The sequence below is a fragment of the Chrysemys picta genome, chromosome 4 (genome assembly GCF_011386835.1).
Source record: "Chrysemys picta bellii isolate R12L10 chromosome 4, ASM1138683v2, whole genome shotgun sequence".
In the NCBI taxonomy this organism is placed as follows: domain Eukaryota; kingdom Metazoa; phylum Chordata; order Testudines; family Emydidae; genus Chrysemys; species Chrysemys picta.
In genome coordinates, this window is record NC_088794.1 from 137,930,783 (window position 1) to 137,957,005 (window position 26,223).

Below are 26,223 nucleotides of genomic sequence, written 5' to 3' on the forward strand. Positions count from 1 at the left end.
TGATCTCTACTGGGTCTCAAGGTGCTACCGTAATACAGATAATACTATTGATAAAAGTTTAAACCTACTATTGAGGATGAGGAACTATAACATTTGTAACTGATTTGCTGGAGTGCTTGCTTCTAACAGTTCTGTGTAGTTAAATTATGGTGTACTGTAAATGAAATGGGCAGCTTTCAAGTCTTGGGGCCAAATCCGTCACTGGAGCAAGCTGGTACAGCTCATGTGGAGTCAGCGGGAACTGTTGCTGCTTGTGTAATGGTGGGTTTAGCCCTTTGGCTACTTTCACCCTGAGGTCGTGGTAACAGTTGCATTAGAGGATAGGAGAAACCACCATCTTAGATATGCAACTATCTATATCTCATCTGATCCAGTTTGAGGAACCTACAGGACATCAAATACCGACTAAATAATTGATACAAATAAGTTTGGCCATTGCAATGCAAAAACCTCCAATATTAATGTATACTCACATCAGTTACAAGAGACCATGGTATAGGTTTACCCCACTTAAAAAAAAAAACAACTTACAGATAAAAATTGCCAAGGATTTCTTTAGTTTTTCCCCCCAGCTAAATTGTAGTCTACTATTAGAAAAAATGATAGAGGTTTTAGGAATTACTTGACTTAAAATATTAACATTGGTTCTTTTCCCTCTCCCTCCCACCCAAGGCCTACTCCTTAATGAGCCTGCTATACTACATCTTCTGAAGATGGCAGTTGTGCTATTAATAATTAATCAAAAAAAGCTTGATTGAGGCAGTGTAGATTTCTGATGCTTTGGTTGTGAATAGGAAGCTTCAAAAACTGGGTATGCTCTCGTCAGCAAAGGAATTTACCATTATTGTCTCTTTTCCCTTTGTAATTTTAACCTTATTTGGGCTTCTGGGTAAGTACCAGCCTTTGGCACTAAACCAGGAGGCTGCCAGGAACCCCATCAGTTATATTATCAAAGAAATGGAACCCCGCATGTGTAACGTGAGAGCTTTCTCCCAGGAAGCTGTCAGAGTGGCCTCGTTAATGCATTGTTTCTTCTTTGCCTTGTTCAGGTGGACTGCATTTTTGGTCCCAACCCTTGTTGCCTTATCACTTTCTTAAAAAGACTACTCGTCCCCCCATTACAGGAGTAAATTGCTGAACAGAACACATGCACGTCAGTAGCCTTCTCTGTATGCCACTGTCACCAATAATTCAACATGTATCTAGTTCTGTCATCTACAAGAATAGTTTTCAGACTTTCTGCCTGAATTTCTGAACCAAGAAATATGTTTGAACGAATTGGCATCATCTGGACAGATTGGCATGACATTGGGAGGGGTGGTAATGAGCTGCTATCAATTAGACTGACTGTATATGATTTAAATGACTGAGTAGTTACTTTTCATTTATGTTCCTCATGGCACCAGCAGTTTGGGCAGTTCCCATGTTTCTGTGCATTTCCCAACAGCCCTGTGGGGAAAAAAAGCCGAAAAGCTGTGGATTTAAGGCGACTTATGTCTAAGGTGGTTGGTGTGTATAATAGGGCGGGCAAAATCCTATAATCCATAATTCCCCACAGAATGTAAGAAATTCTCCTTTTGGGGCCAGATCCTCAGTTGGTGTAAACCAGTGTAGCTCTGCTGAAGTCAGTGGATCTGTGCAGATTTACATCAGCTGCGGATCTGGCCCTTTGGGTTAGAGTTGAAAGTTAGCAAGCTCCACTCACTTAATATAATTGCTTATTTAAAATCGGGTTTAATTTAGAAGCTAAAATGTGATGGAAAATTTAATGGTTCCTACAATATTTTAGCCAGACATCAAAAGAGAGAAATGCAGTCACCTCCCCCTCCCCTTCTAGCTGTGGATTCCCTACCCAAGGAGAATACCCAGCTGCCCTTCTAGGGCTGCTGGAGCAGCATAAAGCAGCTGGAAAGAGGGGCTGAGGATCCCGCTAGTCAATTTTTGTTTTGTTTTTTGGCCTTTTCCCCCCCACTTTTCATTCTGTCTTCACAGATACATATGAACGGCCATACTGGATCAGACCAATGGTCCATCTAGCCTCGTATCCTCTCTTACGGCAATGGCCAATGCCAGCTGCTTCAGAGGGAATGAACCGAACAGGCAATCATCAAGTGATCCATCCTCTATCATCCATGCCCAGCTTCTGGCGATCAGAGGTTTAGTGACTCTCAGAACGTGGGGTTGCATTCCTGACCACCTTGACTAATAGCTATTGATGGACCTATCCTCCAGGAACTTCTCTAATTCTTTTTTGAACCCTCTTATAGTTTTGGCCTTCACAACATCTCCTGGCAGTGAGTTTCACAGTTGACTGCGTTGTGTGAAGAAATACTTCCTTTTGTTTGTTTTAAACCTGCTGCCTATTCATTTCATTGGGTGACCCCTGATTTTTGTGTTATGTGAAAGAGTAAATAACACTTCCCTAGTCACTTTCTCCACACCATTCAGATATCTATCATATCCCCCCCTTAAAAGCCATCTCTTTTCCAAGCTGAAAAGTCCCAGGCTTTTTAATCTCTCCTAACATGCAAGCTGTTCCATACCCTTAATCATTTTTGTTGCCCTGCTCTGTACCTTTTCCAATTCTAATGTATCTTTTTTGAGATGGGGCAACCAGAACTGCACACAGTATTCAAGATGTGAGCATACCATGATGTGAGCATACCATGAAAATAGTGGCACGATGATATTTTCTGTCTTATTATCTATCCCTTTCCTCATGGTTCCTAACATTCTTTCAGCTTTTTTGACTGCCACTGCACATTGAGTGGATGTTTTCAGAGAACTATCCAGAGTGACTCTTAGATCCCTTTCTTGAGTGGTAACAGATAAATTAGACCCCATCATTTTGTATATATAGTTGGGATTATGTTTTCCAATGTGCATTACTTTATAAATAAATAAATTAATGGAGATATCCTATCTCCTAGAACTGGAAGGGACCTTGAAAGGTCATCAAGTCCAGCCCCCTGCCTTCACTAGCAGGACCAAATACTGATTTTGCCCCAGATCCCTAAGTGGCCCCCTCAAGGATTGAACTCACAACCCTGGGTTTAGCAGGCCAATGCTCAAACCACTGAGCTATCCCTCCCCCCTTTGCATTTATCAACATTGAATTTCATCTTCCATTTTGTTGCCCGGTCCCCCAGTTTTGTGAGATCCCTTTGTAACTCTCTGCAGTCTGCTTTGGACTTAACTACCTTGAATAGTTTTGTATCATCTGCAAATTTTGCCATCTCACTGTTTATACGTTTTTCCAGATCATATATGAGTATGTTGAACAGTACTTGTCCTTGTACAGACCGATGGGGGACACTACTATTTTACCTCTCTCCAGTTTAAAAACTGACCCTTTATTCCTACCCTTTGCTTCCTGTCTTTTAACCAGTTACTGATCCATGACTGGACCTTCCCTCTTATCCCATGACTGCTTACTTTCCTTAAGAGTCTTTTGTGAGGGACTCTGTCAAAGGCTTTCTGAAATGGCCCAGATTAAGCATGCGTAACAAGACCAAGTATTAAATCCAGTGAAATATAGTTTAGAACAGAGATCAGCAACCTTTGGCACGCAGCCCATCAGGGAAATCGCTGGCGGGCTGGGCCAGTTTGTTTACCTGCAGTGTCCGCAGGTTAGGCCGATCGCAGCTCCCACTGGCCGCGGTTCGCCGTGCCAGGCCAATGGGGGCTGCGGGAAGCGGGAGCCAGCACATCACTCTATATCCACTGGATCCCCCTTGTCCATATACTTGTTCACCCATCAAAGAATTCTAGTAGATTGGTGAGGCATGATTTCTCTTTACAAAAGCCACATTGACCCTTCCCCAACCGATCATGTTAATCGATGTGTCTGATAATTCTGTTCTTTACTATAGTTTCAACCAAATCCTCCCCTAAGGGGTGTCCCTGTCCGAACCACATGCTCCTCTTCACCTGTTTGCCTTCCCCCAGCCCTTAGTTTAAAAACTGCTGTATGACCTTTTTAATTTTTATGTGATAGAAATCCGGTTCCATTTTGGTTTGGCTGGAGCCCATCCTTCCTATATAGGCTCCTTCTTTCCCAAAAGGTTCCCCAGTTCATAATAAATCCGAACCCCTGCTCCATACAACATTGTCTCATCCACACATTGAGACCCTGCAATTCTGTCAGAACTAAGAGACGTCTAAGGGGGATATGATAGAGGTCTATAAAATCATGACTGGTGTGGACTAAGTAAATAAGAAAGTGTTATTTAATCCTTCTCATCGCATAAGAACTAGGGGTCCCCAAATGAAATTAATAGGCAACAGGTTTAAAACAAACAAAAGGAAATATTTCTTCACACAGCGCACAATCAACTTGTGAAACTCTTTGCCGGAGAATGTTGTGAAGGCCAAGACTTATAATTGGGTTCAAAAAATAACTAGATAAGTTCTTGGAAGATAGGTCCATCAATGGCTATTAGCCAGGATGGGCAGAGATTGAAAACTATGCTCTGAAGTGTCCCTAGCCTCTGTTTGCCAGAATGGGCAACACAGGATGGATCACTTGATGATTACCTGTTCTGTTCATTTCCTCCGAAGCACCTGGCATCAGCTACTGTCGGAAGACAGGTTACAGAGCTACATAGACCACTGGTCTAACCCAGTATGGCCGTTCTTATGTTCTTAAAGGTTTTGGTCAGTTCTTACTCCTTTTTGAAATGGTTTGCCAGTCCCTACTTGTGATACCTATCGCTTAGCAATTACAATTTATTCATGATGAGAAATCTTCCTCCTTTGAATTTTAAAAGGCCACAGGAGCACCATGAATGTAGCTTTCTTTTAAACGCTGTGCGGTGAAAGTACATAAAATAAGTTTTCAACCTCACTTGATCTGTAGTCCTATGAGAGACAATCTGTTTATAATTTCCATTCATGAAGAAAAGCCCTTGGGAAGGGCCTGTGGTCAGTAAATGCTGTATTTTTAAAACAAAATTACTATATTTGGACTGTCGTTTTCAAAGCCAGCATTCCGGATTTATTAGTTTCTCAATCGGATTTCTTCTAAAATATTCCAAGCGGTGGTTGTTCGGTTTGGGGGAGGGGTTAACTCTTCCTTCAGACATACTTTTTAACTGTATATCCTATTGCTGCCATAGCAATAAGAACTAATTCCCACCCTTTCCACACTAAGCTGGCAAGATAGATCGGTGCAGGGGCAGTCTGACGATTCCTTTCAACAGCTCAGCGTGTGGTTTTAAAGCACAAGTCAAGTAACTGCTGTCTAGGCAGCCGTAACTTGAATATGATGCCATAGAAGAAGTCGGGATTTAAAATAGGTCCAATAATGGACATGCTGATAGCTGCCATTGCTGGAGGCATCTAATGCATAGGTATGAGGGGCTCAAGAGTACAGATATGCATGCTTGCGAAATTGCTATGAACATCTGCTAGCCCAAGTGTGCCATCCACTCTTGGTCCCCACCATGCTGAGAATGACAAATGAAAGCTATTTTACTTGCCTCTTTAAATAAGCAAAGAAAACCTTGTCTCAGGCAAGCTGGGGTGGGGGTGGGTTATATTCTTTACTCTTTACATTACAGTAGCATCCAGAGGCCCTAATCAGGATCAGTTAAAAGTTTTACAAACATATGTGAAGAAATGCCCTGAATACCTAGGACCCATCCTAGGACCCTGATCTTAATTAACTTTCGTGGGGAATTCGCACCATGTGATTCAGCTGACCAGTCAAAACTGGCATTGCCAAGACACCTTCCAGAAAACGAGTGATAAACAATAAATGGTAACCGTTTCCCGTGGGGGCGGGGGAGATATAGAACATTTCTAGAAAATCTGGTTATGTTCATGCAAATGTTTGAGTTTTTTCCCCATGTGACCAGATTTCATGGGGACAGTGTTTTTGAATGAAACTTTTTGATCAGTTCCATTAGACATCATTTTCTCATAACAAAGACCTGACATTGCACTGAGATCTGTTTGAGTGAATCCCTGAAATCGCATAGCGCTTCATTGAATCCCAGTATAGGAGATGTCTGCCTGAGTAGAGGTTACTGCAAGATCAAGGCTAAGTGGCTACCAAGCAACTGTATGAGTTGTGTGAGTTGTACTTTGCACCATATGGGTTACATAGTGTTATGGCAACTCTAGAACTCTAGGTTTCTTTCACTCTTTGGGGCAGGGACCATCTCTCTCTTTTATGTGTGCATGTGTGTGGCAGGAGGGCAGATGGCCAGTGCAATGGGGCCCTGGTTATAGAGGCAATTAATCATTCTGCAGGCTCATAACAAGGTTGTGCAGATTTGCTCATGACAATATTTATGTATCAACCTGAAATTCATCCTTATGTATCAACCTGAGAGTCATCTTTTGTAATTCATAAATGCCAGTCCAGCTTTTCATTGGATAGTGAGTGAGGGAATGAAGTTTGGTGTATAGTGTGCTCAGCCCATAATGCGTCTGCGGGTATGTCTACACTACCTGCTGGATCGGCGGGTAGTGATCGATCTATCGGGGATCGATGTAGTGCGTCTTGTCTAGGCGCAATAGATCGATCCCCGAACGCACTCCCTGTCGACTCCAGAACTCCACCAGGGCAAGAGGTGGAAGCGGAGTCGACGGGGGAGCGGCGGCCGTTGATCCCGTGCCGCGAGGATGTGAAGTAAGTCAATCTAAGTCGATCTAAGATGTGTCGACTTCAGCTACGCTAGTCTCGTAGCTGAAGTTGCGTATCTTAGATCAATCCACCCCTAAGTGTAGGCCACACAGAGGATCTACTGCCTCTCGCTCTAGTCTTGGGGAAGTAATGGGGCAAAGGATTTCTTCCCACCCCTGCGCTGTATCAGTCTCTTCTTTCCAATATAAACATTGCGTGGTTCGGATCAGCACCAACATTCAGCATAGGTCATTGCTCAGGGTAGGATCCCTGCTTGCCATGGATTGGAATGAAGGTCGCTGACCGAAATCTGGAGCGTGCCCAGCCGAAACTGGTTTACATGTCAAGAGCTAACACCACTTCCACCCATGTGCCTAGCAAGGAGAGAGAGTCTCCCACGGGACACTGAGAAAGGATTTGTAATGAGGCTCAGTGTATCCCAGCACTAGGAACCGTGAGATGTGCCCTGGTAGCACCGGCGTAGATGCAGGACCTTGCAGCAGCGTGACCGTCGTTTCGCAGTGTGGCTGCTCTCTCTCATGCTGAGCTAACGCAAGAGAAGTAACTTGAATGCAGCTCACTTAACTCTGCAGTGAAAAGTCACCATAACAGATTGCCAACCTGATGGTGTTATTCAGGATTGGGATTGTAGGCAGGATTTGGCTTTTACGCAGACTTCCTCTTATTTATACCTCCCTTCACCTTTACTACTTTGTATTTCCATACTGAGTCCAGTCCTGCAATCCATCAAGGACAAAACTCCCATGATTTTCACCTGGAGGTTTGCATCTAATAGAACTGCAGGATTGGGAACTGTAAGTTTAAAGAGACACAGTTAAATCCTTCTTTAAGATGTCCATGTCTGGAAGAATTTAAATTTCACTTTTTTTCACATTTATTTTGCTTTTTGTGTTTTGCTCAGCTGGGACAATGAATTATGGTAGAGTCACTCTTTGGTTTCTCAGCAATAATATAATGCTACCGTTTGGGTTTGCAGCACAGCAGGGCATACTTAAAATCCAAAAGAAAACAGACAGTCTTCATTGCAATTTCTCTCCTTTTTTTTCTTTTTGCCCCTTCTTTCTCTCTTTCTCCCTGCTCCCCTCACCCACCAAAACTTGGGGTCTGAACTAAATTGGGAGGAGACACTGGCAGTTTGAGCCAACAATATTTTGTAGTGAAATGCTGGAAAATTGCTTGAGTATAAGAAAGTCCATTGAGACTCCGTCAGTCCACTTGCACCTCCCTATTAGCAGACTGTACTCTGTTGCCTTTATGAATCTGATAGCCAATGCCCACTGATATTTGCAGTCATGGTAACTCCTTGCTTTCCCTTCCCAGAGACAGCTCCTTATCGCACACCCCTGTATGGTCAGCCTTCATGGTGGGGAGAAGATGATGCAAATAACAAACTAGAAAGGCAGGAGGACAGAAGGCAAGAAGAACATTATTCAGGTAATGGAGATGGTCTTTTGGGGAAAACTGATTCTTTTTATTTCCTGCTGCACAACACTCTCCTTCAGAATTCTAGTGACTAAAATTCCATGTACTCTTTAAATTTGCATTCAGTTGTAATATTTTTGTTTAAAACAAAATGGGAATAAGGGGAAATAAAATAACGTGTGTTTGCTTGACATTGTGTGAAATGATAAATTGTGAAAGTTGCTTTGGTAATACACTTTTAAATCCAAATAAATAAATACCAAGAACACCACCCTAACGGGTCTGCTTGATTTCTGTTAACACCATGGAGGAAACTAATACATTATGAAATCAAGCTCTGATCCTAGCTTCATATTCACAGGTAGTCCTATGGAAATCACTCGTGTGTCTAAAGTTAAGTAGAGGCTGATGTGGTCATGCAGGATCAGGGCTTAAGAAATTACACTGAAGAATAAACTTGGCTGTAGTTATTAACTGTGGGATGAAGTTGCACAGGAACCTAAGGACCACCCCAAACCCCACCACTTTCTGCTCCATGTTCAAGGTCCACTTCATCATCCTGCCTTCTCTAACATAAACACAGAGCAACCTACAAATTCAGGGGGAGCCAACCCAACAACCTCCCAAAATAAAACAAAAAACCTACCCAAATAAACGTTGCTCTGCAGACACAATTCTTCTTCTGGGGAGAGAGAGAACAAACCCCACATAACAGATGTTAGTCACGTTGCTTATTGAGGTTCTCAGGTTCTACAGCGATGAGGGTGGTATACAAACAATCAAACTATACAGTTACCATGTATAGTAATTTAGGCTTTTAATCTAACATTGATGTGGTGCCTGTAAGGTGTGTTCTTCCATATTTTTGTATCTGTAGAAAGAACGAAGGAGATATCCCAGCATGAAGGGGAGATCAATGGTAATGTTATTGCTTATCGAGACTCCCAGGAACAGTCTGTGTATGCATTCAGAAGAGAACCTAGTTATTTTGAAATCCCAACGAAGGAATTCCAACAGCCGGCAAAATCTCCTGAAACACAGGTCCATGAAATCCCAACGAAGGACATCGATGCCGTGGTGCCACCGGTTGTGCAAAGCCATGCCTCTTTTACCATTGAATTTGATGACTGTACCCCTGGTAAAATAAAGATAAAAGATCATGTAACTAAGTTTTCACTCAGACAGAGAAGACCTTTCAGTAAGGATGCGGGTCACACAGAGATGATGTCAGCGGAGAGCAAGGTGGCTGATTGGCTGGTTCAGAATGACCCAAGTTTGATGAGAAGGCAGTCTCCAGGAGACGATGTGTACAGTACAAAGAGTGACCTTCCGGTTCATGTGAGGACATTGAAAGGTAAGCTGTTGTTTTTCATGCTGGCTAGTCCGTGTGCTTGCCTTCCAAGTACAGCATAAATAGGGGCGGGAGGGGGGGGAAATGTTGCCCTTTTTCTCAGCACAAAGTTCGCAGGGTAAGAACCACTTCTCTGTGACAGGTATTTTTATAATCACTATCGACACTTCTAAGCCTAGTTCAGCTGGCTGACAGCCCACCTGCTGAACATGGATGCCACTTGTGATGCTGGCAGTGGAATGCTCTAACCCGGTTCCCACCCGGCTTTATCACAGCAGATCGTCAGACATACTCATCTCAAACAGAGTTTCAGTTTCAGATGTTCGAGTTTTTCTTCATGCCGTTAAGGCAGGTTAGAAACAGGTTTAAGTTAGTTAATCTATTATCTTGGCCTCCTGTCATGGTAGGAATGACATTTGCTTTCAAATGTAGCTAATTGCCCTTGATCTTGGTATACAGTGGACAGTCACAATCCCAAGACAGTGGGGTGGGGGCTAGAGCTCCAGGGGCAGAGTCTGAGGAGTGGGGACAGAGATTATTGAAATTCTGTACCATGGCTGTGAGAGAGGTTTCTTTTCCTTAACCAAAATGTATCTGAACCCCCCCCCCCCCCCACTATTTAACTGTTCCAGGTGAATCCAGGTCACCTGCCTTTGGGAAGAGTCTGTCACCATGAGAGGTTTTCTGTCATCTCTTGCAGACAAGGAGGGGAAGATTTTCAAAGGCCCAAAATAGTTTGGTGTCCCACTGCTACTGGCAGTCGGGCATCTAATGTTCATCTGTGCCTTTGAAAATTCCCCCCACGATCTATTTGACCTGAGCGAGTTTGGCCGCCTCTATCAGGCCAGTTCATTGTCAAATGGGGAAAAGGCAACATCTTGTGAATTTCCACCAGTTTGCTCATGGAGGCCTTGCAAGTGCCGGAGGAGCTACAGTTTGTAATCCTCCTGCCTGATAAAGTCAAGGAGGGGGGGCTATCAGGTCCACCAATGGCTGAGCTTAATGGCCCTTTACGGGATGGCAAGATACCAGCTTCCCTCAAAGGAGAAGTCACTAGGCCCTCGTCCAAGAAACCATCTCCTGATGTTGACAGTCTTGCTTACCTTTGATGTAATCTGCCATGGTATGTAGTGTTTGAGAAGGTTGTATAGCGAAGGAGCTCTGGTGTCTTCAGGGGTATGTCTACACTGCAATTAAACACTCACAGCTGGATCGGGCTAAGGGGCTGTTTAATTGTGTTGTAGACGTTCGGGCTCAGCCTGCAGCCGAGCTCTGGGACCCTCAGAGGTGGGTGGTCCCAGAGTTCGGGCTGCAGGCCGAGCTCGAACATCTACACCATGATTAAACAGCCCCTTAGCCCGAGTCAGCTGGCATGGGCCAGCCACGAGTTTCTAACTGCAGTGTAGACATACCCTATGCGACTGCGTTTTGTTGTCTCGGATGTGAACCTCGGCTGTAGTGTATGGGAATGCACTGGAATAGTGCTCTTCTTTTTCAGAGAGATGCCAGGGGCTGGTGGCAGGCATTTGCTCATCTGCCCCCAGGATTTTCCCATATGGTGTTCTGTACAGCTGTGTTTGTCTCCCCGCTCAGTGTCTACATGAGGTTGGGGGGAGAGAGAGTGAGATAATGTGACGTTTCAATATGCGGATGATGCACGTAATTGTCTCCTGTTCATCAAATACCTAGTTAGTGTATATATCCATCTGTATGTAGGCAGAGGATTCTCTGATGAGAACTTTGCAACATTTATCCACGCCTTTTTGACCTCCAGATTGGTTTACTGTGTAACATGTTCCTATGTGGGGCTGTTTTTCAAGAACACTTGTAAGCTACAGTTGGCCATCTCCTTAATTAGCATTGTTGGCCCCAAGGAACATTTTACACCAGTTTTCTGAGGTCTTCACTGTCTGCTTCTTTGCTTCTGGGAACAATTCAGGTGTCTTGACATCAGGATGTAAATACTCTGTGGTTTGGGTCCTGGCCACCAGAGGAAAGATGTAGTCTCTTACTGTGCTGTCATAACATCTGAAATCATCCACGGAACTTCTTCTCGCAGTCCCAAGATTTTAACGTTGAGAGCAGGGTTCCCAGCCCTTAACTTGAGAACTTGCTGCTCACCTCGATCCAACAGAGACCAAGTTTACTGACCTTCAGGGCACAATACAAGGTCCATTTAATTGCTCAGCCTTTTTCTTGAGGAAGGAGCTAGTGAGATCTTCGAAAGGCTACATTAAGGATTTAGTGTTAAATCATGATGCTCTTTACCGGTGTGGTTGGGCCACTTAGATTTGCAAAACAGGTGCAGTTTTCCTTTCAACTGCATGGTGTTAAACCTCTATCTCTTCTTACCACGCATGTGTACGGTCTAGCGTACAGAGGTCTTTCCCCAGTTCTCCTGATGACTTGCTGTAAGTCCTTGGGCAAGTCACCCACAGCCTGGATGCCTCGGATTCTTTCTTGGTTAAATGTTGGGTGGGCAGGGGAGATATTAAATGTTAGAGAGATTCTGTACTAAAAATGTTACTACTTTTGGTGCAAAACAGCGCTTAATAAGTAAGAACCTTCCATAAAATAACCAAGTTAACCTTTGCCAGGACGGTGAAGAAATGATGTGGAAGCCGTATACATAACTTTGGGGAATTTTATGGCCTTAATCCTTTAGATAAAACTGAAAATCCTGCAACTCCTAAGGGGGAGAGAAAATAGAAGTTCAGGGGCGCTTTAGCTATGAATTCCGTCAGCCTGCTGCTCTTTCATCATCTTGGTTTGAGTCCATGGAATGCAATCTACAGGGCTTTTGTTTTGTTTTGTTTTGTTTCCCCTGCTCTGCAGGGTAATTTTTGTTCCGCAACAAATGATGCATAACAAGATAATCTTTGAGACTAGTGAAATTGCACAGAATGGTAAAATAATTACTGTATTTATTTTGATTTAAATAATAAAAAAGATGCACATAAAAAGCTTTAGATGCCCTGATACATAATTAATTTTTACAATAACAACAAAACCAAAACCCCAGCCGTATTTAAAAAGGAACTCCATCAGCCAGCTCCCTACAACCCCTCCCCCTACTTCCCACCCTTTCATCATTCTGGGACGCAAACACTCAGCTCTCTCTAAACACCAGATCAAACCAGGTGTCTTTTGCAGCGTGCCCAGTATGAACTATTCCTTTACAAAGAGAAAAATCCAGGATTGACAGTGCTGGGAGGTGGTTACTAGGGTTACAGTGAAATGTTAGTGTAGGAATAAATTGCATGTGAACGTTTTCAGGTAACAGACATGAAGATGGGACGCAGAGCGATTCTGAAGACCCCGTTGCACCCACAGCAGAAAAGGAGACCACCAGCAATGACCATGCAGCTGAACAAGCCAGGCTTCAGCGCCAGATCAGGCGCGACCCCCACGAAATGCTGCATAACCAGCAGGCCTTCGTCATCGAGTTCTTTGATGATGACACGCCTCGTAAAAAGAGGTCACAGTCTTTCACGCACAGCGCACACTCCTCCCAGAGCGACACGGATCCCGTGCCGAAAACCAAGGTGGAAAAGCGCAAAGCTGCCATGCCTGCTGAGAAGCTTGGTAGCCCAGTGCCACCTCCTCATCTGGCTGCCCAGGCAGGCAAGCCGGCCAGCAACTCTTCGGGGACACAGAGATCCAGCTCCTTTAAGAGAGAGAAGACAGAAGATCGGATCAGCTCTTCGTCATCCTCTGCTTCAAGGCCGTCTGCAAAGAACTACGGCAGCATTGGGAGGAAGTCTAAAATTGCTCAGGATTTTGCTGCTGAGTATCTAAGGGAGAACTCTCAAGCTGGAAAGCTCAGCGCTGAGAAGCCAGCACCTCTGCAGATGCCAGTGGCTCCCCGGGTAGTAATATCGTCTGCACCAGACCCTGCCACCGCACCACCTACCGACCCAAAATTGGTCAAGGCTCGGAAGCACGATGAGGAGGATAGTTTAAGTGAAACGGGCACATACACCATTGAGACGGAGTCCCAAGATAAAGAAGTAGAAGAAGCTCGGAAAATGATAGATCAGGTAAAATCACTCCAGGGAACACCTCTTATAAACGTGATCACGGTTGGCCGACAAACCAGGGGTTGACCCAGGGACCTCTAGGGTTTGTCTATGCTGCAAAGTGGTAGCCTGCGGCAGCTAGTCTCAGAGACCAGGTCTACAGACTCGGGCCCATGGGCTTGTGCTAGAGCGCCAAAACAGCCCCCCCTTTCCTCCCTCCCCAGGCTTCAGACCCTGAGCCTGAATGTCTGTATGTCCATTTGAGCGCTGTAGCCTTGTCTGTAGACCTGGCCTCTGAGACGCTGCCACTTGCAGTGTAGACGTACCCTTTGAGCCAAAAATATGAGCTGCAATGGCTTCAGCTAAAGGGTGTGAGCTGGATGAGAGCTCTAAGGGATTCCTGTCTTCTGTGGATCCGGCACAGAGGGGATCCTATCACACATTCACCACAGGCACCATAAATGGCGGTAAAATATCCATTAAAAACCCATCTGAAAAGGAGCAGGGGGACCTTATCGCAACTCACATCTTTGTGTCCAAACAGGATTTACATGAAAGGTACAAGAATGGCCTTGCCAATGTACCAGCAAAAAGCAACATGATGCTCAAAATTATGAAGGGGTCGATTCCGCAAAGATTTGTACAAATGAGTAACTTTACACAACGGGACTGCTCAAATGCACAAGTCTTTGCAAGATCAGGACCTAACTATGCCTCATGCCCTTTACCCCACCTCCTCCAGCCCTGCTGTTAATAATATATGGGGCACGTATACTCTGCCTGGCAGGCCAAAAGAAGCTGAAACGGAGGACAGATTTTCTCTATCTCAGGAGCCCCAGTGACATCCCTAACTTCTAGTTCGGGGTGGTTTGGTTTTGTTAAAGGGGACTTGTCCAGGCAGACGGCAACTAATTGCTGTAGGGAAGGGAGTGTCCGGGTGGGGTTGGTCATGGAAATGGTTGTATCTGTTTTAATTTTAAAAATATAAAATGAATGATAACTTAAAAAAAACCCCAACCACCCCAAACACAAATAGTTATTTTGTAAAGCGTGGCCTATTTCCAGGTTTAACAACAGAGGAAGCAGGCAGAGGTTCAAGTAAAACAGGCAGGGGAAAAATAACAGAAATGTAGGCAAAGGGTAAAGTAAAGTAATTGAGTCAGGCTGTGAAGCTCTGCGCTAGCTGGCCTATGTACCCATGTGATCTTATCTCTGCTACTCCACATTCATCCTCCTCCTCCCCTCCTTCCGATGGTTTGTTACACCCACTCGCTGCATGTTGTTTTAGGGCTTGTCTACAGGGGAAAGCTCCTGTGAAATAAGTGAGGATGTGAATGTAAAGCACAGGAGCTATTCTGCACTAGCGCCCCATGTGGACACTTTTATTCCGCACTGAGTCTCTCTTTGGGGATTAGTTTAATCCGCTTCCAAAGAGTAATAAGAGTGTCCACACAAAAAGCTAGTGCGGAATAGCTATTCTGCTATATCTCTTCTGGGCTATTTCCCTGTAAAAAATATGCCCTTAAACTAGATTGCAAGCTCAATGGGGCCTTAACCCTGATATATAAACAATCATAATGCAACAGTATAAAAATACCCCAATTAATAGATCTTTGCACTAAGGAGAAGGATGGTCTCATGGTTAGTTTGGGAGTCAGGTGACTTGATTCTTATCCTGATTTTTTGAAGAGTGGCAAATAGAATAACTTACATGGTATATACAAATTGGTTTGTATCTGACCATTTGGGACCCCAGTTTCAGTGTGATTAGCATTTTTTGGATTTGGCTTTCATGGTTACGTTGTTTTAATCTCTCCCCTCCCCCACCACACACTTTTTTAGGTTTTTGGCGTGTTTGAATCTGCAGAGTTTTCCAGATTATCTTCAGCCTACAGACCTGTTATAAAAGGCGAAAAGGAAGACTCAAGCTCTCACCAGCATCTAATCACTGAAAATGGCACCAGTCAGAAGACACTTTTGCTCCAGGCATTCCCTTCAAAACCCACTTGTGGGTCCCAGGCTGAGATGCAGGTACATGGAACAGGGATGATTTATGTGCTTTTCTACCTAGGTGGGAATGTATTGATTCAATTTCACCTTTGGGAGACCAGTCTGTGTGTGCAACAGGCTCTCAGGAGGGTGTGACATTCCCTAGGGTGCAACCTGAACTGCTGTGTCCCTTCAGCTCTTCAGACTGGGATGCCTTTAACACTGCTTTGCTGCTGAATAGCAAACCTCTGCGGGCTCTGTTCACACACAGCCCCGAGCAAGTAAAGTCACTCCCAGCTGAGTACATGAATGCTATGCCCAGCCATCCATAAATTACATACAGGGCGACACCCGCATATCCCTGAATCCCAGCCTTGTCCCCTAGAAATGTGCATCTTGTACTGTTCAGTACAAGCTCATATATAGTCTGTCATTCCAACAGTGGATAATGAATATGCAGCAGCCCTGTTGACCTAGTAGAGATTTCTTAAACACTTCAATCAAACACACTGGTTTAGATAAAACAATAAAAGAAGTTTATTAACTAGAGAGAGAGAGATTTTAAGTGATCATAAATGGTAAGGCATAAAAGTCAGCATTGGTTACCAAAGAAATAAAAGGTTAAACACGCAAGCTAATTCCTAAACTTTATCAGACTAATAGGCTTAAAAGCAAAAGGTTTGCCACACCATGAGCTGCAATACATTTCACAGGCTGCATCCCTTTCCAGTCTGGGACCATTCCGTCCCTTGTTCCGTTCTTTGAGAGTGGTTGCTGCCATAAGCAGAGAAATGGAAGGAGGAGAGAGGTGTCCTGTGGAGGTCGCTGTCCTTTATTTTTATATCCTCCTCCTCTCTCTGAGGATTATCGCCCTACCGGGGTGTAGACAAACAGTCTCCTCTGTACGTGAGATTCGTATCGTAGTTGGGAGGATATGTAAATTTCTTGTTTACACTTCCCCGTTGCTGAAGAATGGCTACTTAAGGAAGTGATAACTCACTTGACTTTGTTGGTACCTGTCTGGGGTTGCCAGCGTGTCTTTGCCTCTGAAAAATGGGTTTGTTGGCATTACCCAGAACTACAATATATTTCAGTAACAATCATATAGCAAAATCTCATAATTTTACACATAGTGTTATACACATTTTAACAGGACAGTCATGTTCAGCAGATTATGAGTTTTCAAATGATACCTCACAAAGCATACTTGGTACAGAATATATCATAATCATATAAAGGGGTGAACATGGGTTACAGAGTGTCATGTGGGTACAGGGTGTCACAGAGGGGTTTTGTGACAAGACTTAGGTTAAAAAATTGTATAACATTCCATTTGTCTTTTTATAGGTGCCTCCAGCATCTCATGGTGGTCAGAAATGGGTCTCTAGGTGGGCAAGTCTTGCTGACAGCTATACAGACTCAGGGCTTTGTGATGGTCAACAGCAGGGATTAGTATCTGAGGGCCATACAGGTAAGTACTGTACTGATGCCATCTTCAGGATGCTGGACAGTTATTTAAAGGTGACATGAAAAGTGTGTGTGTGTGTTGGGGGGGAAGATGTGCTTATGCTCCTTTTTGTTGCTTTCTGATGGACATAAAGAGCTTGAAATGCACTTAAATTTTCTTACAGCTTACTGTCTGTTCTAACTGAAGTATTTGGAAAGAAATCTTTCTTTGTTTAGGATTAGCTGCCTCATCCCTTCAGTTAAGGGTTACGAAGGCACCCAGTGCACATTTGAGTCATCCAGGTCCTCCAACAAGAAAAGTGAAGACCATACTTGACATTCCTGATGTTTCTTAAGGTGGCATAGGGAACAATAACACTTAAGGGGGCAGGATTGGAAATATCCATCAGGAATTGTTTATACTTCATTACGAAGGAAAAAAGGAAAGGCAGAACCTCAATTTTTCCTTTGCAAGACATTAATGAAAGCTAGTACTGACCAGCCCTCTTTAGCTGTGGTTTTGTTGCACTTCTCCCATATTCTCAAGCTGTGCTGAGCATATCAGACTGTCCTTGGGTTTGGAAGAACTAGGTAGCAGTATTTGAAGTGATTGTAGGAAGCCTGATGCATAAAACGAAGTACAAGAGAAGAAAAAACAAAATGAAGTCTTAGAATCATGTCAGAGATGGGAGCTAAAAAACTGAAAGGGCCCTAAGATTTGATGTTGAGAATGGGAGTCAGAGAGAGTAGGAAATGTTGTAATCCAGAAGACAACCATGCCCCCTCTCTCTGGATAAGGAGCCATATGTCCTCGCTCCAGCAGCTAAAAGGCTGCAGAAAGCAATTGTTTTGTTCCAGAGATTATTTCCATAATGTGGCACATTGTACTTGAATTCTCCTGGACAATTGGGTGTTTTATCTTGCAATGCCAATCAAGTTACAAGCCATGTATTATTTAAATGAAAAATGCCGGAAGATATGAAATCCTGAGCTGTGACATGGGATGAAATAATAAAACTCTTCTAGTAAAGTGTGTCCTTAATAACACGTAGAATATCATTGGCTTCTAATTCCTACTCCTGTTTAAACAGGAGGATTTCTATATGGAGACTTTGATGTGGAATACAATCTGCTAAGGTCGGTACAAGTGGAAAGTGGCATCTCTTTAGTGAAGTAAGCTATATCATCTAGCACATTTCTTAAAATGTTGCATCTCTGGTCCAAACATATGGCTACATGGTTGACAGCTTTTCCCCGTTCCCTTTGGCAGGAAGAAGATATAGTTTCAGGGTCTCTTGTATATTTGTATGGTCTTTTAGATTTATATAACTGTGACAAGAGTGCTTACACGGCTGGGATGTTTGAATGTCAAGGTTATTAAATCAGATTTAGGATTTGATTCTGCAAGGTGATGGGCACTCTGGCCTTGATCGAGCCTGGGACTTAAGCAAATGCTTAGCTTTAAGCATATGTCTGGGACCTATTGATGTCAGTGCTTAAAATTAAGCACGTACTTAATTGCCTTTCTGGATCTGCGCCTTGCAGGCTCAAGCCCCTGGTGAATAAATGCAATGTTCTAGTTCAGCATGTAAACAGCATTTAATGGGTGACTTTTAATCTTTCTTAGAAAGTAGCACAGCTCATAAACTGGGAGAACCAGAGACCATTGTGCCCTCAAGAACAAGAAGGCTTCTTCCCCAGCTCCCACCGAGTGATAAATCTGACAGCCCAACACCCACAGTTTTAATTTGTCAAGACTCGTATCCCGAAGTATCCAAGAGAAATGTTGTAAAGGAACAGGGTAAAGAAACCTGTGCTGATCCCAGCACCCGATTGTTCATCCAAGAGGACTTGGATCCTGATAGCCTGAGTGATGCCAGCAAGTCCGACGACGGCTTTGGTTTGGAAAAAGGAAAGAAATGCAAAGAAAACAGTAAAATGCCTGAGCAAGAACGACGAAGCGGGGAAGACTTAAAACCTGAGGTCCGACAGCCGGCAGCACCAGGGGTTTCAAGTATCACAGCTGTAAGTGAGCCAGTATCTACATCCTTCTACATTGGTGATGACACTAATGAAGTTGGGATTCCCTCCAAGCTTTCTCTAAGCACGTCTCATTCTCGAGCAGACAAAGAATGCAAGGATCAAGAGTTTCCTGTCAAGTCACTCAGTGCAGCAGCTTCTGGAAAGCCAGTGGTCAAAGATGTTAACAGCACTTACGTTAGCGCATCGGGGCAAATGGTTATTTCCCTTCATCAGAATCTTTCTCAAGAGCAAGAAAACATAGCCACAAAAGAAATATCCTCCTTCATTAGGCAGGAAAGTTTTACCAAAGATAAATCAAGCGGCGTTGTTCCTCAGAATAAACTTCCTCATATTTCAAGTCACCCTCTGCTTAAAGATTTAGATGTTGCACGATCAAGTCGTATGGACTATAATCAAGACACTCATCTTATCCTTAAAGACACTGAAACTGCTTTGGCAGCACTGGAAGCCAAAATACTCTGTCAAAACCACCAGTTGGACCTTTCCGAAACTATTCCCGGGCAGCTAGAAGACTCCTTATCTGGGGACTCTGATGTGGACACGGCAAGCACGGTCAGCTTGGTTAGCGGTAAAAACGTCCCAAGCAGCACACCGAAATGCCAAGTTCCGAGCAGCTTGCAGAAAGAGAAATCCTCCTCCACTCCCTCTATCCAGGACCAGTGCAGCCAGCCCAGCGCTCGCGAAAGGCTGTCAGAAAAACGCAGGATGCTTCCGCCCGAGGCAGGAAACAGAGGAGAAACCGCCAAACGTTTCCAAATCAAGCGTAGTGCTGGGGCTCGTGGGTCACTGGATTTTACGGACGACGAAAGAAGCTCTAGTCTTCCTTACTTCCCAGTAACTGAAACGGCCTCCTCTGATCACGAGCATTCTGTGTCAAAATCCGTCCCCAGAAGGAAACCTTTTACTCAGGCTGTGAAAGAGGAACGCGGCAAAGTGACTGCCAATGTGCAAAAAATCCAGCAAGTTCTCACCAGGTCCAACAGTTTATCGACCCCCAGGCCCACGAGGGCCTCAAAACTCCGTCGTGCCCGGTTGGGAGATGCATCAGATAATGAATGTGCCGACACCGAGAAAACCACCTCCAACCTCGAAGCCACAACTGCGTCTTCTAAACAATCCGCGGAGTCTAAAAAGCTGTCCAGGCTTGACATCCTTGCCATGCCAAGGAAACGGGCAGGTTCGTTTACGGTGCCAAGCGACTCTGAAACTACGCAGCCAAGAACTGGGTTTTCGGGACGCAGTGTGGAGTCGTATTATGCAAATCGGAAGCCACCTGTGTCAGAGGCTAGAACTGCAGCTAGAAAAACTGCAGCTGCTGCTACTACAAAGCAACCTTTCAGTAGAACTCGTTCTAGCAGTGTCAGGTATTCATCCACCTCCAGTAAGTGCTTACGTTTTATGTTTCTCCTTAGTCCCGCTCTTTTATAATATACAGACTCTCTGTGGGCTCCAGGTGTAGTTCTCCTAGGAACACCAAAAGCATGGTGGTGGGTGTGCCATGAGGAGGAAGAGAGGAAAGGGATCAAGGAAGAGGGACAAAGGGAGGAGTGGGCACAGATAAGCATGTTGGTGCAATTCATGAACAACGCAACTTGACACGTCAAGGTATAGAAATAGCACATAGACCCAACTGAGATTGTTTGATCAACCAGAAGGATTTCATAAGTGATTAGTGATTTTTGAGTGCCTCAGTTATTGCGTGCCCAACCTGAGATGCTTTCATAGCGGCTGACTTTCAGAAGGTGGGTATTCAGCACTTTCTAGAAGTCCGAGTGTCTCGAGTTGGGCACCCAAAATCACTCCTCACGTGAAGATCTTGGCCCTATTCACAAAGATAGAACTTCTCGACTTTCCAGTGTCACATGGTTTTGAAGAACCAGAAAACGTGCGCGTTGGCCCAACAGAGAATTTATAACTGTGTCAATGATGGTTTGAGGTCAGAGAAGTAAATCTGAAGGCATCAGAGAAGGCAAAACAAGGAATAAGCAAGTGAGCAAATAATTTGGAAGCAGCTCTGCTGCTTGCAGCAAATTCAAAGCATTGGATGATTGGACAATTGGCGTTGAACTCTGATAGCCCATGGGGGGAGATTGCCTCTGCCCCTTTTTATGTTTGGCATGCAGCCTCCAAAATGTGCCATAGTTATAGGAGCTGCATACTTAAATCTCTCATTGAGGAATATGGTGCAGATTATTTGGCTGCCTACCTGTGCAGAGCCATTGGCTATTTGTGAACCGTGTCCTGAACATTAACAGTTATGTTTGAACTATACTTAAATTAATAGATGGGGAAGATGTATATGACAGATACTTCACAGTAATCAGAGATGGTTCTGAACATCATTTGGTCTGATACCCTGGTTCCTTGGCCTTCAGGGCATAAGAACGTAAGAATGGCCTTACTGGGTCAGACCAAAGGTCCATCTAGCTCAGTATCCTGTCTTCCGACAGTGGCCATCCCAGGTGCCCCAGAAGGAATAAACAGAACAGGTAATTATCAAGTGATCCATCCCCTGTCGCTCATTCCCAGCTTCTGGCAAACAGAGGCTAGGGACATCATTCCTGCCCATCCTGGCTAATAGCCATTAATGGACCTATTCTCCATGAATGTATCTAGTTCTTTTTTGAACCCAGTTATGGTCTTGGCCTTCACAACATCCTCTGGCAAGGAGTTCCATGGGTTGACTGTGTGTCAACCATGCAGCAAGTCATATCAATTCACTTGGGCTTTTAGAGAAGGAGGGGAATGAAGAGGGTGAGGAATTCTGTGGCTTACTGAGTTTCACTGGGGCTGTTGGGACAGTGGCTAGTTTCAGCCCATCTGTTTTTTGTAACTTGCGTCAAAGGCCTTTAGGGCTTGTCTTCACTACCAGGGTAAGTCGATCTAAGTCGACTTGAATAACATAGCTGGAGTCGACGTAGCTTAGGTCGACTTACCCCGGTGTCTTCACTGTGCTTCCTATTGCATGCTGGAGTTGTTATTCACTGCTGTTGTTGTTTTAATTTTGACTTTTTAAATGATCTAATCTCCTTTTATTTTGTTGGGTTTTTTTTTACACACTGATATGCAAAGAAATCAGCATAGAGTATGAAGAAGCTAAGGGAATATGTACAATATTTCCCTTGTATTTTCTGAGACGGTGCTCCTATTTACATTCTCTTGTGTTAGAATATTGACAAATCCAAAGCGCAGGGGGTTGGACCAGATGACCTCTTGAGGTCCCTTCCAGCCTTACATTTCAGAGTTTTCCAGATAGGTGCTTCCCCTACACTGGACCACAGACTTTGAATGTTAAAACAAATTCATGCCCAGTTCTTGTTCTAAATGAATTGGTTTTTGGCTTCCAGTACTTTGTTACAACACACTAACATATTTCTTGTGTAGAATTACAGCAGAGAATTATAATTCTTTCTGTTAAATCATTTTCTATTAAAATACTAATCTTCTAATTCCTTGATAGAATTCTGGACCTTGCACAAGTTCTACATAGACTGGGGTACTTTAATATGCTTTGTCGTACTGTAGATAGTGTTTGATACGTGTTCCTGTACTAATGAACAAACAGCTAGTACCCCCTTATAAGAGCAACAAATAAACTTGAATAAGCTTAAATGTTTCACTGTGGTATCAAGGCGTTTTTTAACATGATACAGTAACAATTTGAAAGTGATGTGCTTTGACACTGGAACCAGAGATTCTGGGTGATGTGAGGACTGGGAGAGAGCAGTGAGGTAGATCTAGCTGCCTTATTCAAGGATTTCTTAAAATAGTTAGCTAAGAGCCATTACCTCCATCCATACCAGTGAAAACATAATCCTACCAATAGAGAAACAGAATGAATACATGGCCATGGGACATGAGATGCCAGGATGTTGTCAGGCTATCTTAGGGCCGGTCTACACTGTGTGTGTGTGTGTGTGTGTCTGTCTGTCAGTCAGTCAGTCTAAGATACGCAACTTCAGCTACGAGAATAGCGTAGCTGAAGTAGACGTATCTTAGATTGACTTACCTCGCATCCTCATGGTGCGGGATTGATGGCCGCGGCTCCCCCCGTCGACTCCGCTTCTGCCTCTCGCCCTGGTGGAGTTCCGGAGTCGACGGGGAGTGTGTTCGTGGATCGATTTATCGCGTCTAGACGCTGATCCGGGACGTACCCTTAAGCAATTGTACTGAGATGTCAGGATATTATCAGAATGTTTTGAAAGCTCGGGGCCAGATTTGTCTCACTTACATTGGATTTATGCAGCGTGATGTCATTGGCTTCAGTGGACTTAATTCTGATTTACACTAGCCGAGGTGAGTGGTGGTTCAAGCCCTTAATTTTGAAATGTCCACTGAATGCAAGAGTAACCTCTTGATTCTGAAAGTTGAATGGCTTTTTAGGTATTTTTTAAACACTCTGTCAGCTGAATTACGAGCAGATTCATTTTTCTGGTAACTTTGTCATGAGTCAAGGCTCTTAGAAAGTTGTAACCAAGCTAGTAATGTGTCTAGGAGTGTTCTGTTCATAGTTAAGGGGTAACTGCATGTCTATAGACAGTTGCTCTCCACATTTTATATGCCAAATGCAATATTTTCATTTGTCTGATACCACCTATGTCCATTACTTCTGTCATTGGCTTTATTTGATTGTTGTGGTTTAGTATTGAGATAACCTTGGTAACACAGTGAAGCTTTTAAGTATATTCAGGTCATACTTTAGTTTTAAATTAAGTGGCTAATTCTGTCTTCTATAGATTATCATGGCAGAACATAAGAGGTGAAACTATTAATTATTAAGTAATATAATGGGATATTAAACAAATATTGGGAGCCCAAGTTTCAAATGTAGGCACTGAGTTGGCCTAATGTTGATACGTAGATGCCTAAAAATGGGTATCTAAGTGCTTAAGGACCTGCTTCAGAGCCCAGGGAAATGAAGGAAAAGACTCTCATTGACTTTAGGAGACTTTGGAGACTTAAGTATCATTTGAATACTTTTCTGAGGCGTTTGAAATCCTGTTAAAAGGGAATGCATTTATTTTTACAAATAAAACGGAGCATGAAAATCTATGCTTCATTTAATTCCTCCCCCCGCCCCACCCCTTTTTTTTTTTTTTTTTTACTTTCAGCTCACCTTTAAGGTGCTTGGCACACTTGAAAATTGGGCTCTGGGGACTTCTAGGAATCTAACTTGTGTATTACTTATAGATGGGGCTTCTGTGTATGGCAAATCAAGTCTGACAATAATAGAGTATGTTTAGTTGATAATACAGTCAATATGCTTTTCCACTGGAATTTATAACTTCAAATTCATATAGCTTGTGGCCGATCCATTAAAATAGTGAGCCGTTTTTAAATAAGCGCTACCAAAGTTCCCTTTAACTGAAAAGATGCACAGAAACTCTCCGGGCCTTTCTTTGTGTTTGTGGGTTAGTTTGTACTACTCCTTGTTTTGCCCGCTGTAGTTAGACTGAAATCTCTTCTCTTCTTCTTCATCTGAAACCAATTCATTTTTTGTAAGCTTCAAGGCGGAGACAGCAGGGTTCAGATTACACTTCTACTTCAGAGGAGGAGTATGGCTCAAATCACAGCTCCCCTAAACACAAACGCTCCCATACTTCAACAGCCACGCAGACATCTAGGCCACACAGTTCTGGGCTGAGGCGTCAGAAGCACAGCGGGAGAGAAACGGACGATGACGAAGACTACGATGAACCTGACCCCTTCCACTTCAGCGCACAAACAGCCGAGATAGCCGAGATAGCCAGGTGAGCTGGAATCACAGTGCCAAGCCGTTCTAGGAAAACTGATCTCTTGCGTTACCTCAGAGTTCAAACCAAGCTGGAGGGAGGGAGCCTGGGGAGAGAGAATCCAGCATTGTAAGAGAATGTAGTTAGAGAATAAAGTATACTCTCTAGGGGCACCAGTGAGCTGTGGAGTGACACAGTACAGCCTCTCATGCTGCCAAGTGTTAGTGACATACATAGGCCTTTCCTCCTTACTTGGAGGATCCTTGCGTTATATAATGACATGAGCTGGTTGTATGTTTACTCCTTCAACTGAAATTCTATCACTCCTTTTGCTTTATCTGTTCATTCTCCCCCTCCCCCAGTTAAACACAGTTCTGGTTTTAGGGCCTGATCCAGCTCCCATTTTCTAGTGCCTTTAGTGAGGGCCCATTGTGTTTTGGCTGCTTCTCTTCCTGCTCTAGCAGCAAATCTAAAATACATGCTTGTCTATACCCTCCTCTTTACTTTAGCGGTCCCATTTGCACGCCTGTAACTCCCTGGCTCATAGGGGTTTATAACTAGGTCATAAAACTTCTCTGTGACCCAGCCTGTGAGTTTATTTTATGTTGCTGTTGGTTTAAATGATTGGGCCATATGGGGTCAGGGAGGAAAATACAGGAGTGGTGATAACTATGACAGCTGCACTGACAGATGTGCTGTGATGAATTGTATCTATGCAGAAGCACATTTGTTTTTAAGAAAACTTCATGTGTAAAGGGCAGTGGGCATTTGAAGGAGTGATTTGAGGAATGATGGAGCAGAGGGAAGGAAAGGGTGCCCTGGTAGTTAAGGCACTGGACTGAAACCCAGGAGATCTGAATTCAGTTTCTGGCTCTGCCACAGACTTTTTGTGTGACCTTGACCAAGTCACTTAATCTCACTGTGCCTCAATTCCCCATCTGTAAAATGGGGCTAATACCACCTCATTCCTTCCACCTGTTCTCCGACCTGTCTGTTTAGATTGGAAGTTCGTCAGGAAAGAGTGGGAGCCAGCAGCGTGATTTCCTTTTATTAAGAGACAGTTACCTATTATAGTTAGAGGGCAACAAATACATAAATACTCTTCTCCTTCCCTGTTATCAGTCGCTGTAGTTGCCTTTGGGTTGTCACATGTTTGCACTTCAGAGGTGTGGGGGAAGTGTTAATGGAAGGGGGGGTGGCAGTGCAATTGAGTTGTAAGGTTAACAAAGCAACCGGGAAATTCCCTTACTAAGATACGTTCTGCACTGTGACATAGTATGAACCCCCTTGCCCCAACGTTTCTCAAACTGGGGTTTGTGGACCCCTGGGGGCCCCCGAGGGTACCCCAAGGGGTCCGTGGGCCCGAATGATCAACTCCTTCCCCTCCCTTACTCAACTCTTCCCCCTCCCTCTCAGGGATGTTCCCCGGCATGCTGGAGGCACTGGTGTGGATGGAGCGGAGTGGGGACGGGGCACACTCGGGGGAGGGGATGGAATGATGTCTGGGGCCGCTGGCCCCGCTGATCAGATAGATTTGCCAATCCTCCCGTTTTCGCCGGGAGTCTCCCA

At 44.0% G+C, this 26,223-nt stretch overlaps 1 protein-coding gene across 5 annotated transcripts in view; it reads left to right on the forward strand.

Moving 5' to 3' along the window:
- Positions 1–26,223, forward strand: part of CEP170B (centrosomal protein 170B) — an 89,671-nt gene that overhangs the window by 39,619 nt on the left and 23,829 nt on the right. For all 5 annotated transcript variants that reach the window (XM_065593734.1, XM_065593735.1, XM_065593737.1 and 2 more), the window contains 7 exons: positions 7,973–8,086; positions 8,952–9,428; positions 12,702–13,465; positions 15,287–15,475; positions 16,781–16,904; positions 18,507–20,303; positions 24,426–24,672. In XM_065593734.1, the coding sequence (XP_065449806.1) occupies positions 7,973–8,086; positions 8,952–9,428; positions 12,702–13,465; positions 15,287–15,475; positions 16,781–16,904; positions 18,507–20,303; positions 24,426–24,672 (3,712 nt within the window). The remainder of the gene's footprint in view (positions 1–7,972; positions 8,087–8,951; positions 9,429–12,701; positions 13,466–15,286; positions 15,476–16,780; positions 16,905–18,506; positions 20,304–24,425; positions 24,673–26,223) is intronic.